Source organism: Dendropsophus ebraccatus, chromosome 2 (assembly GCF_027789765.1).
Source record: "Dendropsophus ebraccatus isolate aDenEbr1 chromosome 2, aDenEbr1.pat, whole genome shotgun sequence".
In the NCBI taxonomy this organism is placed as follows: Eukaryota; Metazoa; Chordata; class Amphibia; order Anura; family Hylidae; genus Dendropsophus; species Dendropsophus ebraccatus.
Window position 1 is genome coordinate 14952874 of NC_091455.1, and position 20507 is coordinate 14973380.

Sequence of the window (20507 nt, forward strand, 5' to 3'; positions counted from 1 at the left end):
ATATGTGACATGTCAGTTTTCTGCGGCCGCTATTCATTGAATAGTGGCCGCAGAAAACCCTGTCAGTGCAAACTGTGAAGCGAGCGGCTCCGGCTGCACGCTCCATAGTGTGATGTGGGGAGTTCTGATGCGGGCGCACATGGATGCTAAAGATCATCCAGCTAGTACTGCAGTACCGGCCGGGATGATCTTTTCTTAGACCGGCCGGGTCACGGAACGGTGCAGTGTGAATGCATCCTAAGCAGGCATTTTATGTATTTTTAATATTTCTCTTTTTTTCTGTTCTGATATATTATACCGCTATATCTTGCTTTTCTTCCATCTCTATGGACACTGTGGACCGATGCTGGTAGTTTTACAGCATTTTTAGACATTGTCCAAAAAGAATATAACAAAAAAAAATAATTTGAATATCGATTTGAAAGCTGCCGACGATAAGTGACGGGAATGAGAGCTGACATTGGCCTGGAGCGGCCCGTGTTCTTCAGTAGACGTAGCCAAAGAATACAGGATATTGAAGTAACCTGCACAATGGGCTGTAATCTCACCGCAGGAGGTGCGGATGGGGCTTCCGGCCATGGCATCCCTGCATTGTGGATGAATTACTGGAGATTCTGAAAAGAAGAGTAAAATTTGCAGCCTGTCTTGTCTGTAGTTCAAATACAGTCTGTTCTGTTCTATAGGATGAGGCTGAGTGTGCACATAGAAATCACACAATACCATTACGATCCAACCTCTCTTATGCTGCTATGCACGGAACATCATACACATAGGTGCACATAGATAAAATTTCTATAAAACTTATTGAATATAAGGCCGCTCTACTATACAAATGAAGTAGGGTTTCATGCAGCTTTGCTCTTTCCTCTGGGGTTGTTCCCTTATACACTCATCCCGGTGAAGCTGATCGCATTGTTTGCGTCCCTTTCTCCTCTAATAACATTTAGTCTTAGGGTACTATTACACGGAACGATAATTAGCCGAATTGGCCCTATCCGGACGATTATCATTCTGTGTAATAATAACAATAATCAGCCGATGATCATTGTCAGTGTCTGATCTTGATATAGGTTTGGATCTATTATTTTTGGGCGCCGACCGCGCTCCTCTATGCGTAATATGCAACAATATGCAAACAAGAATACATTACCTATCCATGCTGCGGGGCTCCTCTTGCGCTATGCTTCTCCCCGGGTCCCGCGAACTCCAGCTTCAGAGCGGCTTGTCTGAGCTGACAGGCCGCTCAGCCAATCACAGGCCGGGACAGCTGCAATCAGTGATTGGCTGAGCAGCCTGTCAGCTCAGACAGGCCGCTCTAAAGCTGGAGCGCGTGGGACCCGGGGAGAAGCAGAGCACAAGAGGAGCCCTGCAGCATGGATAGGTTATGTATGTAGTTTAAGGGTAAATTCACACGGGCGGATCCGCCGGGAGTCTCGCGCACGAAATCCGCAGCTAATCTGCAGTACACGTATTATTCTTATTATTATTAATACGTGTATTGCGGATTAGCTGCGGATTTCGTGCGTGAGACTCCCAGCGGATCTGCCTGTGTGAATTTACCCTAAGCAAGGGCTGCAAGGACATCGGTAACGATGTCCCTGCAGCCCTTGTTAAACGATTATCGGGCTGTGTAATAGTCCCAGTAGACGAGCACCGATCTAGCAGATCAGTGCTCGTTTACAGTTCTTATCGGGTAGTGTAATGGTAACCTTACAAACACAGAGAAAGGAAAGCTACAGCTGTGCTTCCTTCTTCTCTAGCACTATACAGTCCGGCAGATGAGAGAAGAATTCTGCACCCAACGGCATGCACAGACAGAAAGCCTGCAGCTGCACCTCCCTCCTCTAACATATTACAGACTTCTTAGACAGACGCTTTTCCTATCCTTCTCTAAAACCATATACGCTTCTTCTTTACCAACATGTAGTCTCGCAAAAAAAGAGGAGCTGCTGCTGCTGCAACCCAAATTATACCTTCTCACAGACACCGAGGGAGAAGCTACAGCTGTACTACCTCCTCCTCTACTAGCCTGCAGCTTGAATAGAGAGAGAGAAGCTGCAGCTGATTTCCTTCCCCCCTCTAATAGAATGCAGTCTAACAGATTAAGTTAAGAGAACCTGCAGATGCACCCCTTCTCTAACAGCACAATCTCATCTAGAGCGAATGACCTGCCCCTCCTCTTACACACAGAGAGAAGCTGCAGATGCACCCCTTCTCTAGCAGCACAATCTTACCAAGAGAGAATGACCTGCCCCTCCTCTTACACACAGAGAGAAGCTGCAGATGCACCCCTTTTCTAGCAGCACAATCTCACCTAGAGAGAATGAACCTGCCCCTCCTCTTACACACAAAGAGAGAGAAGCTGCAGATGCTTTCCATCTCTAGCATCACAATCTTACCAAGAGAGAGGAACCTGCCCCTCCTCTTACACACAGAGAGAGAGAAGCTGCAGATGCACCCCTTCTCTAGCAGCACAATCTTACCAAGAGAGAATGACCTGCCCCTCCTCTTACACACAAAGAGAGAGAAGCTGCAGATGCACCCCTTCTCCTTTTAATAGTAGGCAGTGTTACGGTGTTACTGTTACAGACTGAGGGAGAGAAGCTGCAGATGCTCCTCTTCCTCTAGCACACACAGAGAGAAGCTGCAGATGCTCCTCCTCCTCTAGCTTACACGGAAGGAAACTGCAGATGCTCCTCCTCTAGCACACACAGAGAGAAGCTGCAGATGCTCTTCCTCTAGCACACACAGAGGGAAACTGCAGATTCTCCACCTCTATTCACACAGAGAGGGACTGCAGATATTCCTCCTCCAGCACACACAGAGAAGCTGCAGATGCTCCTCCTCCTCTAGCACTCTAGCACGCACAGAGAGAAGCTGCAGAGGCCCCTCCCACTCTTCTCCCACTTAAAGAGGTCAACTAATTACTGTAAACTTTTTATATATATATATATATATATATATATATATATATATATATATATATATAATATTTTATTTTTATTTTTATTTTTTCAGAGGTTTCTGCAAGTCTAATCTCCGAAGTCCTAGGCCGCAAAGTTCAGATAAAAGGTCTGATAGGAAAGAGAGCAGCTAAGTGCCCATATTGTGACTCCTACTTTATGAAGAATGGGTCTGATCTACAGCGGCATATATGGGCCCATGAAGGTATGCTGCAACCTTTCCTTGTATTTTTTTTTTTTATAGCATGTTGTTTGGTTAATGCTGCAGCAGAGCTGAACTCCTGATCCTTAGGGTCCTATTCTACGGGACGATTATAGTTCGCATAATCGTTACTTATGATCGTTTTTGTGGTCAACACTATTGCGTTTGTCACTACTGCGATTGACCAAACGACATCTTATTCAATGCGAACGATTTGCGAACGAGCAACGATAAAAAAAGGTTTAGGTCTTATTAAACGATTAACGATTTCTCGTTCGGTCGTTAATCATTAACTGCTATTCAAACAAACGATTATCGTTTAGATTCGAACAATTTAACGATAATCTGAACGATAATCGTCCCGTGGAATGGGGCCCTTAGACCTGGGGGTGGGGGCTTGTCTGCCCACAACTATAACCTGGGCACCTGTATATGACGCCACTGCCCTTCTTCTCCCCCACATTGTCCAGGTCTGAAGCCTTTTAAGTGCACGGTGTGTGAGTACGCCACCCGCAGCAAGAGTAACCTGAAGGCGCACATGAACCGCCACAGCACCGAGAAGACTCACCTCTGCGACATGTGCGGCAAAAAGTTCAAAACCAAAGGGACGCTGAAGAGTCACAAACTCCTTCACACAGCAGACGGTAAGAACAGATGTCTCTGCTCTCTGTATATATGACTCCAGAGCTGCAATCACTGCGCTGCGAGCTGCTGCTCACAATCCAGCTGGAGAATATAAGTTAGGTTTCTCTGCAGTAAAGAGGGAGCGGCTCCTGCCCCTATATCTATGTTATATATATATATCTATATTATGCTGGATCATTAGGCCGCTACTTCCCACAATGCACCACACCTGGGATATTCCTTGGAGAGGGACTGATAAAAGCCATTTCCCAGGTTACATCTACTTGTCTGTATTCCAGGGTTCGGACCGTTTCTCACCACAACTTTGTACAATGTGTTTTCTGCAGGGAAACAATTCAAGTGCACGATATGTGAGTTTACTGCAGTCCAGAAACCACAGCTTCTCCGACACATGGAGCAACATACCTCGTTCAAGGTGAGAGATCTGCTGGGGGTTGTAGTCCTCTGCCTGCTAATTCTATTGCATGAGGGATTCCAGGACTGATCCAGGTCAGTCTGATCACACCGGATGGTACAGAGATCTTTCTTGTGATCTTTTTACACTTAGGTTTGTATCCATGAAAAGGGGGCATCCTCTATGTCTAGGGGAAAGAAGGTTTCATTACCAGCACAGACTGGGATTCTTTACTGTAAGAGCAGCATTACACAGCCTGACCCCGCATGCTAGATCAGCGCTTGCTTACAGAGCATGTTACACGGCCACACAGACATTGTTAGCAGCCCCTTGCTTTATATGGAAAATAATAAAAATATAGTCATACTTACCTTTCCACGCTCACCTGTTGTCCTCCTGGCGCATCTCTGCACCTCCTGCTGACTGCAGCTATCACCCAACCATAGGACAGCAACGTGGCCAGTCATTGGGCTGTCAGTGCAGAGAATGGTTTAGATGTGCCAGCAGCTGTGGTCAGCACAGGATGCAGAGAAACAGCAGGACGACACCGGAGAGAGCCTGTAGAGGTAAGTATAACATCTTTATTATTTACTGTACCCTTTACTCAGCAGTCAGTTGTGCATCAGCTATTACACGGAGCGATGTGACTGCTTGTGTCTCGGCTGATCATTGTCCATATTACACAGGGTAGGCAGATTATCACTCCACGTCATAGGGTCCTTAGAGCAGATAGACTGTTGTACTCTCTAACACCTAATGTTATGGCAAATTCTTTCTAGAAGTTCAAGGGAGGCCTGGATGCTTTTCTTGGAAATCATAATATTACGTTTAATATAAGTTACTAGGAGCACTAGATTTCTGGAGATAGGACGTTGATGCAGAGATTTATTCTTATTGTAATATTTCTGCATGGGGCAATTGGCATCTGCTTCATTTTTTGCCTTTCTCTTCATCAACACAGCGGAGATATAGGCTAGACCTGATGATGGACTAGTGACTTAAAGGGGACCAATCGGCAGGATTGTGCTCATATGGTTCCCAGAGCAGGAGAGGTTTTGTAAGGGGATTTGCTGCTGCTCTGGACAGTTCCTGACATGGACAGAGGTGGCAGCAGAGAGCACTGTGCCAGACTGGAAAGAATACACCACTTCCTGCAGGACATACAGTGGCTGATAAGTACTGGAAGGCTGGAGATTTTTAAATAACTTTCTGACACCAGTTGAATTGAAAGAAAAACATATTTGCTGGTCTTTCCCTTTAATCTCAGTTTAGGCTCTTTAAGGGGTTAAAATGCTGCCAGAGCAGTTTCCTCCACCACTGGCGCAGGACTCTCTGAATTTTATATCCGCATCTCATCGGGGTTACTTTTTATTAGCCGTCTAAAGTTCTCGCACAATTCATCGGCTAAAACCTTCCTCCGCGTCTCCTCTTCCAGGATGTAATTTCCTATTACTCTTTACATTAGCCTTTTATTAAAGTCTTAAATTCTATCAAATACCTTGGAGGGAAGAGGAGTCTAAATGAGGCGAGAGCGTAAAATCTCAACGACTCCATCGAATATTAAAGACAATAAAAGCCGGCCCGGTCCTGCGCTCTTATTTCCCGCTATTAACTGTTTTGACCTCGTGGTGACAGCGACTGCCGCTCCCTGTAACCTGGAAGCCATAAAACCCTGCTTTCCAGGGAGCCATCCAAGTTACCGCGCAGTTATTAAATCCTCGCCCCCGTGGCAGCTTACACTTATTCATTTACTTCTCTACGACTCTCATTGCAAAAAGTATGTGTCCCCCCTTCTTATTTATCAGGTTTGGTCACAGCTACTGAAAACTTTGTGATCGTAGACTGAAGGTGGTCCTACACATTAAAGGGGTACTCCAGCAAAAAACTTTTTTTTTTTTCCCCAATGATGTATTCTTTTCCCAATGATGTATTCTTTCCAGTCTGACACAGTGCTCTCTGCTGCCACCTCTGTCCATGTCAGGAACTGTCCAGAACAGTAGCAAATCCCCATAGAAAACCTCCTACTCTGGACAGTTTCTGACATGGACAGAGGTGGCAGAGAGCGCTGTGTTAGACTGGAAAGAATACACCACTTCCTGCAGGACATACAGCAGCTGATAAGTACTGGATGACTGGAGATTTTTATATTATATTAAAAAAAAAAATTGCAAATCTATATAACTTTCTGAAACCAGTTGAATGCCCCTTTAATGTCAGCCAAACCAGCCAACCATCGAAGCAGTCTGGGGAAATTCAGACTGAATATATTAGGAAAAAAGAGGTATCAGACGATTTGATCTCAACAAGGCCAGTTGTTTAGTTCTCAGATGAGATTAGCCACCACCCAAGGTTTCTGGCTGCGGCTTACTCCACTTTTTCCATTCAGTGGTCCAGTAGGGGGATCCGCTTCCCGCGATCATATCCCTCAAAGCCAATCTGTTATAGTTACAGCCCGGGTCCTCTTCTGTTTCCTGGTGCTTTACCCAGCTCTGCAGTTATTCCACTGCCAGCGCTTGGCTGCAGCAATCATGCACACATGGTCCCGCTCAGGGTTTGGTGACACTCCATTTGTTCCAAATTAAAGGGGTTATCCAGCGCTACAAAAACATGGCCACATTCCCCCCTCTCTTGTCTCCAGGTCAGGTGTGGTTTGCAATTAAACTCCATTTACTTTAGTGGAACGGAGTTTGAAACCCCACCCAATCTGGAGACAAGAGAGGGGGAAAAGTGGCCATGTTTATGTAGCGCTGGATAACCCCTTTAAATGAAGATAAGAAAATTTGTAGAATGGTCCTGTGAGGTGATTGCTAGCTAGCCCTCCTCTGCTGCCACCTCTGTCCATGTCAGGAACTGTCCAGAGCAGGAGAGGTTTTCTATGGGCATTTGCTGCTGCTCTGGACAGTTCCTGACATGGACAGAGGTGGCAGCAGAGAGCACTGTGTCAGACTGGAAAGAATACACCACTTCCTGCACGACACACAGCAGCTGATAAGTACTGGAGCTTTTTAAATAGAAGTAATTTAAAAAACTATAACTTTCTGACACCAGTTTATTTGAAAGAATTTTTTTCCCCGAAGTACCCCTTCAAAAGGGATGAGCTGCTTTAGTTGAGCCCAAGTCTTCCCATGGCACACCCAGCACCATGACCACCGGGGCTTAGGACCTTCTTCATACACTGAGCTTACACCGGATACCTACCTGTGTCATCACCAATCCCGGCTGACAGAAACTCCTTAGATGCCACAGGTGTTTTTTTTTTTTTTTTTTTTTAATGCATGCCCCACAATGATTCCTCAGCATGTTCACGGCTTATATAAAATTCTTTTGTCCTGCAAGAAAACAATTGCTGCGTCTATGCAGAAATAAATAGGTAATAGATTCAACAATACCAAGAGGTCAGAAAATCCTGAAGAGGGTAATAGATAGAATAGAGTATTTGTGGGGAAGGGGGATATAGGAGACAATGGGGGAGATTTATCAAACATGGTGTAAAGTGAAACTGGCTCAGTTGCCCCTAGCAACCAATCAGATTCCACCTTTCATTTTCCAAAGAGTCTGTGAGGAATGAAAGGTGGAATCTGATTGGTTGCTAGGGGCAACTGGGACAGTCTCACTTTACACCATGTTTGATAAATCTCCCCCAACAAGTTCCCTTTAAATGAACGTCTCATTTTCGTTCCGTAAACAGAAAAACGACATCCTCCGGAGCAGGAACTCAGCCAATAATTACAGGTGATGAATAATTAAAGGGCCCCGTGCGGCGCTCATTTCAGTCCTCCACAATGTGTAAGGTATTTAATCTGAGCTGCGTCTTTTGCTTCTCGCTGTATTTTGTGTATTCAGTTTATTCAGAATTAAACCTATTCACGTGTAATAGATGGCGCTGGGATCACACTAATAGCGCTGATTATCAGACCATTGTTAGTGGGTGGGCGGGAGGGAGGGCGCAGCACCACGGTTTGCATGGAATTATTAAAATCAGGTCATTTTTCAAAATTAAAGGGGAACTCATTCTGTAATAAGTGTTTTTTTTATTTTTTTTTTAAATATTTTTATATGTATATGTACTGTACATATAATCATATAATGTGTATGTATGTGTATATATATATATATATATATATATATATATATATATATATATATATATATATAATAAACACACACATATTAATTTCTCTTGGTTTTTACAATCTTTGCTCCATTGTTTACCCAGTGGATATATTATGGACCCTGTAATGCATTTTTCTGTAGCACCCCAAAAAGCAGATCTAGAGAGAGGTAAATTTGGGTTCTTAGCCTAGTTATTGTCATAGTTTTTTGAAGCAAAAAGACAGATTTGGTCAGCTCTCCTAGAACACTATTCACACTAGGCAGGAGAATGTTGCTATGGCTGAAGTTGCAAACACACAAAAACACAGAAAAATGCAACAGCTCACCGCGGTGGCAAGCTACAGACCCACTACAGTCATAAAAATCACTAAAAGAAGCGCCCAAAATTTACAAAAAAATCTCTATAAATATAATGAGGATCCTGCATGCCCAGAGCATAGGCTTATTATATGCCATTGAGAGGCTAAAGTACAGTGTAGGCCCATCCCAAGCATGAGGCCACCCCATCGTTGGTGGGATGGGTCACACTTTTTGTAAATGGTAATCAAGAGCCTCATTATTTTTCTGTGTTTTTGTGTGTAGGGTTTTTCGATCCCTGGATAACCATCTGCATTGAATTGGTACTCCAGCAATTTTTTTTTTAATTAACCAGTATCAAAGTTATATAGATTTGCAAATTACTTCTATTTAAAAATCTCCAGTCATCCAGTACTTATCAGCTGCTGTATGTCCTGCAGGAAGTGGTGTATTCTCTCCAGTCTGACACAGTGCTCTTTGCTGCCACCTCTGTCCATGTCAGGAGCTGTCCAGAGCAGAAGCAAATCCCCATAGAAAACCTTCTTCTGCTCTGGACAGTTCCTGACATGGACAGAGGTGGCAGCAGAGAGCACTGTGTCAGACTGTAGAGAATACACCACTTCCTGCAGGACATATAACAGCTGACAAGTACTGGAAGACTGGAGATATTCTAATGTAAGTCAATGGAAAAACAGATCCAAGTGGATGACACACAGTTGTATCCGTTTTTTCTATAAAATGTATAAGTTAAACAAATTGCAATAACGCAATGTGAGCACAGCCTAAGGGCCCTATTACACGGAATGATAACCGGTCCTTTCCGATCAGCTGATCATTGATTCAGGTTTGAATCTATAATTTTCGGGAGCTGACCGTGCATCGCTAAGTGTAATGGCGGTGCGCGGCTAGCTGCTGACCATTTCCAAATTCTATACATTACCTATCCATGCTGCAGGGCTCCTCTTGTGCTCTGCTTCTCTCCAGGTCCCGCGCGCTGCAGCTGCATAGCGGCCTGTCTGAGCTGACTGGCCACGACCGTCTGCTCTGAAGCTGCAGCACGCGGGACCTGGAGAGAAGCAGAGCACAATAGGAGCCCTGCAGCATGGATAATAGATAATGTATACAGTTTAAGAAAGGGCTGCAAGGACATCGGTATCGATCGGTCCCTTGACCTCTAGATCGGAGTAAGTCCCAGAAGTGGGCCAACACCACCTATTGGACATTTAGGTCCTATCCTGTGGCTGTGCCATACATGTGCATAGAGAATATCCATCTAAATACTAAAGTTCTGTTTTCATGCTGCCACCACTAGAGGGAGCTTAGTGTATACTCCCCATAAAACTCCTCGTCTTCTGGCTTAGCAACTGTGATAGTAAGATGACCCGTCTGACCCCCGCCCCTCACCAGGATAAGAGGGGTTGAACTTCAGTCTAGGAGTCCTGGGACTGTCCCCATAGTCCTCATATATTTGTCCAGTTGCCACTCATTGTTGGGATAGGGCAGCTTTATTCTGTAGTCTGATCAGGCAGTAAGTATCTACTTGTTTTTCTCTTAAACTTCAAACATCAAACGAAACAAAAGTTAGAAAAAAATCATTCCTAATTTTCCTCTGCCAACCTGGCACCGAACTTTCCTGTGCGTTCTGTGCCAAGCCTTCAGTGATGGCTATCTGCCTAAAACATATTATACACGGACAGGATTAGTTATGCACACAGCGCTGATTTATTTCAGATTCACGGCCTCTCCTAAAAAAAACATAATCGGTTTAACCCCTTGACGGCATGGATCTGTTATGAACTAAGGGCCATATTACACCAGCAAACTATCTTGACAGGTTTTTGTGAGCCAAAGCCAGGAACAGACTATAAACAGAGATCAAGTCATAAAAGAAAGACTGAGATTTCTCCTCTTTTTAGATCCATTCCTGGATTTGGCTTAAAAAAAATCTGTCAGATAATGCGTTTGTGTAATAGGGCCCTAAGTGCTGTATGACACAGCCTGACATTTAATGTAAGCGAGTGCTGATCTGATAGATCGGCGCTTGCTTACCGAGCCTTTATAATCATTAGCGATGTCTGTGAAGGCCTTGCTGTATTTAGTAAATAATAAGGTCTATACTTTACTTCTCCACGTTCCCGATGACCTTCTAGCCAGGACAGTGACGTGGTCAGTGATTGGCTGAGCGTTCTGTCACTGCATGGATGACCTCATCAGAGATATGGTGAGAAGCTAGAAGGACATCGGGGAGCATTGAGAGGCAAGTATGATGTTTATTATTTTACTTTACACATCAACATTACATGTAGCGATGTGCGGCCAGTGGTCAATGTTTTGTTTTTTTTAACATGTTAAAAGGCAATGATCAGCCAATGGTCGTTTCTCCAGTCGATCAGTCTTTAATACAAGGAGCGATATCTGCTGAATCGGCCTGATTTTGCAGGGTATCGCTTTGTGTTCTAGGGCCCTAAGGATTCTGCACCGCTCTGTGACAGATCACAGTGAGGCTGAGCATACTGAGGTTGCCTAGATTATCAGCAACCTAACATGTTGATTGGTAAATGCATGGGGGCATGTTTTTTTTTTTTTTCCCATAGTCATGTATGTCTTTTTGGCTTAAAGGGGTACTCCGGCAAAAATCTTTTTCTTTCACATTGACTGGTTTCAAAAAGTTATATAGATTTGTAATTTGTACATGCACAGTACAGCAATAATATAAGGAAAGAGAATATCAGCTCACCGGTTAGTAGCAATCTTCGGTGCTGCGGATCCACACCTGGCTCATGTGCGCTTAAATTTCCAACAAAGACTAGTAATCCAGAACTTGAAGAAGTGCTGGATCACTAGTCTTTGTTGACAATACAGCAATACTATGCATGCACAATACAGCAATACAATACACACACAGTACAGTACATGCACAATACAGCAATACAGTACATGCACAATACAGCAATACAAGCACAGTACAGCAATACGATGCATGCACATTACAGCAATGCAATACATGCACAATACAGCAATACGATGCATGCACAGTACAGCAATACAGTACATGCATAATACAGCAATACGATACACGCACAGTGCATGCACAATACAATAGATGCACAATACAGCAATGCGATGCATGTACAATACAGCAGTGCAATACATGCACAATACAGCAATACGATGCATGCACAATACAGCAGAGAAACTTCTTCCAATTTCCCAGGACTTGATCCACCTTTTCTAGGCACTTCTAGCAGAGTGCCACAGAACGGCACAGAGTTCAAAGACAGCAGGCTGACAGGCCGACCGTTGAGCCTTTGCTTTACTAGTACTGTAAATTTGTTCATCCCTAGTTTTCAGCCATTTTAGAATTATGAGTCCTATATACATCAGTCTCTGCACTGCTTCTCCATGGTCTCAGGTCAGTAACAGACCACTGGGGTTAAGCTGATCAGTGTCTTTAAATGTCCTTTTCCTGGTAAATTCGGTCTTCTATTGGAATAGTCACTCATATGGCTCACAGCAACATGAAGAAGCTTAGGAGTTTTATATTATCAAACTAAGTCATGCAAGGGATCCGGGGTTTAGCTGGGGATTCAGATGCTGCAGAGGAGCTTTACAGGGATATTCTACAGCTGACTTCCTAAGCTTCAGCAGCCAATTCCAGACTTCCTTACACTATACTGCTTAGGAGACATATCACTCCCGAGAGCTCAAACTAACCAACAAAGGCTTATCCTGTAGATCCCATCCACCAAGCCCCGGATACTCAGCTATGCATCCTGTGTGTCTGACAAATGGTGAATACAGCTCCTGTCTTATTTAAAGGAAAATACTTCAAATTAAACAGGAATATATTAGTCATTGGATTTTCAGTGTTTACCTGTCAGCTGTGCAGGAGGAATAGTTATATACGGTTCACTGATGCTATTCTGTGCGTTGGAAGAGACCTGTCTATCATAGCCGGACGAGATCTGCCAGGTGGGAGCAGCTCCATAACACTGGCAGCAACACTGTCAAGGCCATGGTTTATCTTTCAGGGCATATTGCTGCCATGTTACTGTCATTTTATAGACAAGAGTATAAGTAATATAAACTGGGACTATAATACTGCCCCAATATACAGTACAAGAATATAACGACTATAATACTGCCCCTATATACAAGAATATAACGACTATAATACTGCCCCCTATATACAAGAATATAACTACCATAATACTGTTCCTATATACAGGAATATAACTGCTATAATACTGCTCCTATATACAAGAATATAACTACCATAATACTGTTCCTATATACAGGAATATAACTGCTATAATACTGCTCCTATATACAAGAATATAACTACTATAATACTGCTCCTATATACAAGAATATAACTACTATAATACTGCTCCTATATACAAGAATATAACGACTATAATACTGCCCCCTATACACAGGAATATAACTACTATAATACTGCCCCCTATACACAGGAATATAACTACTATAATACTGCTCCTATATACAAGAATAGAACTACTATAATACTGCTCCTATATACAAGAGTATAACTACTATAATACTGCTCCTATATACAGGAATATAACTACTATAATACTGCTCCTATATACAAGAATAGAACTACTATAATACTGCTCCTATATACAAGAATATAACTACTATAATACGAACTGGAGAGAATGGAACGGCTGCACATCCCATCTATGGCTGATACTAATGCCGCTAGGCCTATATTAAAAATCCTATATACCTGCTCCTATATACAGGGATATAACTACTATAATACTGCTCCTATATACAAGAATATAACTACTATAATACTGCCTCCTATGAACAGGAATATAACTACTATAATACTGCCTCCTATGTACAGGAATATAACTACTATAATACTGCCCCCTATATACAGGAATATAACTACTATAATACTGCTCCTATATACAGGGATATAACTACTATAATACTGCTCCTATATACAAGAATATAACTACTATAATACTGCTCCTATATACAGGAATATAACTACTATAATACTGCCCCCTATATACAGGAATATAACTACTATAATACTGCTCCTATATACAGGGATATAACTACTATAATACTGCTCCTTTATAACTACTATAATATTACACCCTTTATAGATGTTTTCATGTGAAAGCACAATCCCATTACTAGCTGCTCTTGCAGTTGGTGTGGATGATGTCCCTGGTGGGGTGGGGGCAGCTGTTGGCCTGGAGGCGGGTGGAGCACCACAGTAGAATATACATCTCCCTCATTGTATCATTTATATCTGGCATAACATAGGGATCGGGATGCATTCTAACTATTAAAGGCTGCACAGTTGACAAGGAGATGGTGAGGGGGTCGGCTCAGCTTTCTTAAGCTTCTATTGTGCAATCGCTTCTTATTTATTCTAGCATAATGTGTGTGGACTTATATGATGAGTTCTGGATAAGGCGGCAGGAACACGTCCCCAGAGAACGTCCGACCTTGAGTCCGATCATCTCCCATCTTCGTTCTGACACTTACTGATTTCTGCTCCCGTACATATAAATAGAGATATTTCTTATTCATTCCTTTCTATTGAAATAATGTGCTGCAACGGGTAGAATCCATCTCTCCTGCCGAATGATGGAGACATTTACATCTGAACACGCTGAGTATCCTGTGGATTTCGCTATGCGTCAGTTTCACGGTTGCAGTTTGTGTTCTGTTTTTCTGTGCAGACCCCCTGCATAGCTATATGAGCACACCATAAGCACAGGTATGTACTCCATTGGAGGTACCAGTAAAGCCCCTATTCCACGGGCCGACTGTGAGGAGCAAGCGACCGCTGTTAGCGCTTGTTTGTTCCTTGTTCCCCACTCGCTGCCACTGCTATTACACGTGGCAGAAGCAAGTGGGTGCGTCCGGCAAGGGCTGCAGGGGGGCTGCTCGGGTGATCGCTAGATCATCCGGGCAGCCCATAGAGGATAGTGGCAGTCGTTTGTTTTTCAACGTTTGAAACACAAATGAAACGCATAAACGAGGTCGGCTGATCGTTGCCTTCTATTCCACAGGACGATTATCGGCCGTAACGACCGATATCGTCCGAATACGGCCAGTAATCGCTACGTGAAATAGGGCCTTAAGGCATTAGTCTTCAGTAATGTCTTCTAGAGCTTCTTCTTCATCATCTGAAAACTACTCCCAGCACACCCCATCACAACAACTGGAGATCCACAGGCTTATCACCACTGCCCTAAGCAAGCTTCCATTGATTTGTATGGAGTGTTGCTTTTGCTTCGTCCATAATTGTAGATTAGAGACTGCTACAGTCTGATCATTCAGCATTTGAATACCGGTGGCTGAAGAAGTTGGATGCAGCCCTAGCGGGTCTGGAAAATATGTATACAGCTATGGTTGTAACCATGTTTTCAGGGGCTCCCTAGTGTTGCATCCAACAAGTTCAGCCACCGGTAACCAAATGCCGGACAATGCTCAAGTTGCGCTAATCTTTACTGTAGATCTATTGATTTCTGTTGGCACAGCCCAATAATAACAATACTTTTATTTGTATAGCGCACACAGATTCCGCAGCACTTCACCTATTTGTATGTCTTTGGGTGTGGGAGGAAACCGAAGTACCCGGAGGAAACCCAAGCAAACACTGAGAGACAAAGGGTCCTATTACACTGAGCGATTTTTAACGACTAACGATAAACAATTGCAAACGAGATTGTTTATCGTTAACCTGAAATCATTCACTATATTACAAAGAACGATAATCGTTAGTTACAGTCGTTACTATGATCGTTATTGCTATGGTTACTATCATCGTTTATTTCTTCTGATCCCAGAAAAACAATGAACAATGTGCAATTACACTGAACGATTGGTGAAAAAATGCGGAACTTGAGCGAACGAACGTGGAATTACAGCAAACGATTAGTGAACGATTAACGATAATTTTAGGTTCAGATTTAAATAAAAGATCGAGATACGAACGATTTTCGATCGTTGCCTGCAATTACACAGAACGATTATCGTTTAAATTCTAACAATTTAACGATTTTTTGATAATTGTCCCGTGTAATAGGGCCCAAACTCTTTGCAGATGTTGCCCTTGGTGGGATTTGAACCCAGGACTCCAGCGCTGCAAGGCTACAGTTATAAGCACTGGGCCATATTGGATCAATAAGGAACACTGGCCAGTATGTCCAGCATGCAAGGGGCCATACAGTCACCAGAATCTGAGTAGAGCCCATGGGTATAGCCCCATGGATAAAGTAGTGACCAAAACTTGTGTAGACCCTGTTGGTTGGGGCTAGTTCTTCATGATTCGGGCCACCAATGTACAGCCAATGAAAGGCTAAGGCTGGGTTCGCACTACATTTTTGCAATCAGTTTTTTTTGCAAAAAACATATGAAAAACTGATGACTACAAAACGGAAGCAACTGTTTGCATCCGTTTTAAACCATTTTTATATTGACTTCTATTATAAAGAAAAACCCAGTAAAAACGGATCTGTTTATTTTTAACATACACAAAAACATAGTCAACCTCATTTTTGTGTCCCCTAAAAAAAACGGATCCTTTAGATCTGTGTTTTTTTTTTTTTTTTTTTAAATAATGGTATTCAATTGAAAAACGGATCAAAACGGATGCGCACACATGCATCCGTTTTTTCCATCTGTTTTTCATCCGTTTTTTTTTTTTTTTTTTTGCAAAAAACGTAGTGTGAACCCAGCCTAAGCGATTTCCTGTTCATGACCTGCTTGCACAGACAACCCACACAGTGATGGTTTTAACTCCCCAGAGCCTCCTCCGGACACCACCTGACACACATGGTGCTGGATGGTGTATGACTGCTGCTTTTCTGTGACCCCTGAATTACCCCTTCACCGATGGCTTCTCCAGGCAGCCGCCACTAGTACCAGCAAGTTTGCAGCCACTTGGGAAGTTGTTTGTGAAAGGAAAGTTAAAGGGAACCTGACACCTGCGGCAGGACCCACCCGACCCCCTGATGCATCTCTTGGGTTCTGTCCCTGGTGACAGGTTCCCTTTAATTGATTAACCCCTTCTTTATTGATACAGTCTTTTTTATTGAGAGAGCCAAATTGAGCACTGGGAAGTATCATTGGCGCACAGGTCCCAGAATATGCATGATGGGCTTGTGCCCACAAAGGTGGGTGCATTGGCATAACTTATATACGCCATTCCATGGTACAGATGGTACTGCCTGTGACTTGATGGATAGTCTTTTCTTTTTTTCCATTCCTGTTTTGCAGTTGCATAAGTTTGGAGCAGTTTTACCAGTTCAGCATTCAGCCCCATTGCTGAACATCTCTCCCATTATGGACACATGCAATACAAGCCCCTTGATCACTGTACCCAAAAATATTACACACAAAAAAATAAAAAGTATAACATATGAGAAGATGCTTTTGACTCTTATTCCCCCTTTTTAAATAAGTGAAATTGACAAATAAAGAGTTCCAGATGGCCGGGCTTTGCGAGTCTCTATAGAAACGTCCATATGCGGAGCCAAGATGGTTTTGAATGGCTTCCCAGCAGCATATAGAAAGCACTTACTGGCTGAATACCTGTCAGCCGCTCGCATGAAAAGAAATGACAAATAATGGCGACACTTTACATAATCCGTAAATCATAGCTAGCAGGCAGATGTATGGGATGTAGGGCCTGGGCAGTGAATGAGCGGCCTCTCCGGTGCCGCCTGCAGTGCCGAATTACCAACTCCTATAGTGGAGGGGGCCGATCCGGCCCCAGGGGCGTCACATGATGCTGGTCTGCAGGATGTTATCACAGCTTTACAGATTGTCTGGTCACCATTGTTGTATGAGAGGTCAGCATGTAATTTGGGATTATCACGACCGACCGTTCCTTGTTATTTCCTCAGTAGTCAAAATAGTGTATGTGTGTGTGTATGTATAATATATATATACTAGAAAATGTACACGGTGCTGCCCGGGTATAAAGTGTCAGTGTGTTACATAGATTTGTTCCAAGGTCACCCAGGAGTCAAATCTATGCCCTTTTTTTTTTTTTTACCCTGACAGTTCTGCACTTTTTATGTAAAGTAAAAACTTTAAACATCCTAAATACCTAATAGCCAAACTGACATGTCATGTGATCAGACTGTATACAGAGCCTGGTTATATACAACATTGACAGTTTTATATACAGAGCCTGGTTATATACAACATTGTCAGTGTTATATACAGCCTGGTTATATAAAACATTGTCAGTGTTATATACAGCCTGGTTATATACAACATTGTCAGTGTAATATACAGCCTGGTTATATACAATATTGGCAGTGTTATATACAGCCTGGTTATATACAACATTGGCAGTGTTATATACAGCCTGGTTATATACAACATTGTCAGTGTAATATACAGCCTGGTTATATACAATATTGGCAGTGTTATATACAGCCTGGTTATATACAACATTGGCAGTGTTATATACAGCCTGGTTATATACAACATTGGCAGTGTTATATACAGCCTGGTTATATACAACATTGGCAGTGTTATATACAGAGCCTGATTATATACAACATTGTCTGTGTAATATACAGCCTGGTTATATAAAACATTGGCAGTGTTATATACAGCCTGGTTATATACAACATTGGCAGTGTAATATACAGCCTGGTTATATACAACATTGGCAGTGTTATATACAGCCTGGTTATATACAACATTGGCAGTGTTATATACAGCCTGGTTATGTATAACATTGGTGTTATGCTGAGCCTGGTTATATGCAACAGGTAGGCCCCATACTCTATACACTTCCCCGAAGCAAGCTGGAGGGGGGACCAGATGATGTATACGCTCCAGGGTTAACGGGGCGGGCTGCTGACAAACTCGCAGCAACAGTGTAGGGACTACCTGCGGAAGGGGGGGGAGGAAGTGTATAGAGTATGGGGGCTACCTGTTGCATATAACCAGGCTCAGCATAACACCAATGTTATACATAACCAGGCTGTATATAACACTGCCAATGTTGTATATAACCAGGCTGTATATAACACTGCCAATGTTGTATATAACCAGGTTGTATATAACACTGCCAATGTTGTATATAACCAGGCTGTATATAACACTGCCAATGTTGTATATAACCAGGCTGTATATTACACTGACAATGTTTTATATAACCAGGCTGTATATTACACAGACAATGTTGTATTTAACCAGGGATTCCCCATGTCCCGCTCGGCCAGTCAGTGCGCTGCCCCGCCACAGTGCACTGACTGGCTGAGCGGGACGGGTAGACATCGGGAGCCCCGAAGTAAGCCAGAGTGGGGAGCAGGTGATGTATACGCTCTGGCGGCAGGGGATCTCCATCCTGCTGCGAGTTTGTCTGGCCATAGAGTGAACCGGGTAGGGATCCGCAGTGGGTCTCGCTGCGGATACGCCCAGTGTGTTTGTCCCCTTTGGAAAGCTTCACACACAAAGTATCGCAGCGGATCTGATCTAAATAACTGAACACAGCATCAAATCTGCTGCGGATCCCGTATGTGTGAATGAACCATTGCTGTATTTATTTCTGTGGATCTGTTGTGAGGCAGCTGCCCTAGCAACCAATCAGATTCCAGCTCCCTGTGAAAATGAAAGTAGTAATCCTATGGGTTGCTAATGCTTCCAACTGACATTTCCGCTGGGCAGCTGCAGCACTAATTATTTTATTTTTATTTTTTTTGGTTTAAAATTGAATAGTGGATTTTTATTTTTTTATTCTAAAGAGTTTGTTTTGGAAATCCCTCAAAAAAAGAAAAGTGTATGTGTGTCAGGGTAGTGAGTTCTGGAGTATGGGGGAGGTTTGGGCAAAATCTTGGTGGCGGTTGTGCAAGGTACGAACAAGGGGGAGCATGAAAAGATGTCGTTGGAGAATCAGAGGTCGCATGAGGACAGCAGGATATATGGTCAGGTATATACGGAGGGGACAGGTTGTGGATGGCCTTATACGTCATGGTCAACAATTCAAAATAAATACGTTAGTCCAGTGCTTCTCAATTCCAGTCCTCGGGCCTCACCAACAGGTCATGTTTTGAGGATTTCCTTAGTATTTCACAGGTGATATAATTATACTCAGTGCATCAGGTATTATCACAGCTGTTCTTTGTATGGGATAGCCTCAAAACATGACCTCTTGGTGAGGCCCGAGGACTGGAATTGAGAAGCACTGCGTTAGACAATGGGGAGCCAGTGAAGGGATTGGCAGAGGGGAGAGGCAGAGGCAAAGTGAGGGGAAAGGTGGATTAATCGGGCAGCAGAGTTAAGGATAGACTGGAGGGGAACAAGAGTGTTAGATGGAAGGCCAGAGAGGAGGATGTTACAGTAGTCCAGGCGGGAGATAATGAGGTCATGTATCGGCAATTTTGCGGAGTCAGGGGGGGGGAAAAGAGCGGATTCTGGAAATATTTTTGAGGTGAAGGCGGCAGGAGGTGGTCAGGGCCTGAATGTGTGGTTTAAAAGACAGGGCAGAGTCAAAGGTGACCCCAAGGCAGCGGACTTAGGGGACAGAGTGCAGCCATTGTTAGTGATTGACAGGTTAGACAGCGGGGTTGAGCGAGGTGGGTGAAAGATGATAAGTTCTGCTTTGTCCTTGTTACGTTTTAGTAAGCGGGAGGAGAAGTAGTAAGATATAGCCGATAGACACTCTGGAATCCTGGATAGCAGGGAGTTGACATCAGGATTGGAGAGGTAGGTGTGCCCAAGGCCAAAAGTATAAATGGAGAAGAGAAGAGGCCTGAGGACAGCTTTGGGGGACAGTAAGGGGAAGAGAAGAGGAGGTGGTATGGGAGTGTGAGATACTGAAAGTGCGGTTTGATAGGTAAGAGGAGATCCAGGAGAGACGAGTCGGTGACAC

At 43.4% G+C, this 20507-nt stretch overlaps 1 protein-coding gene across 3 annotated transcripts in view; it reads left to right on the forward strand.

Annotated features, from left to right (window-relative positions):
• ZFAT (zinc finger and AT-hook domain containing) overlaps window positions 1-20507 on the forward strand; it is a 117531-nt gene that overhangs the window by 59921 nt on the left and 37103 nt on the right. For all 3 annotated transcript variants that reach the window (XM_069957068.1, XM_069957066.1, XM_069957067.1), the window contains exons 10-12: window positions 3019-3168; window positions 3636-3809; window positions 4137-4225. In XM_069957068.1, coding sequence (XP_069813169.1) covers window positions 3019-3168; window positions 3636-3809; window positions 4137-4225 — 413 coding nt within the window. The remainder of the gene's footprint in view (window positions 1-3018; window positions 3169-3635; window positions 3810-4136; window positions 4226-20507) is intronic.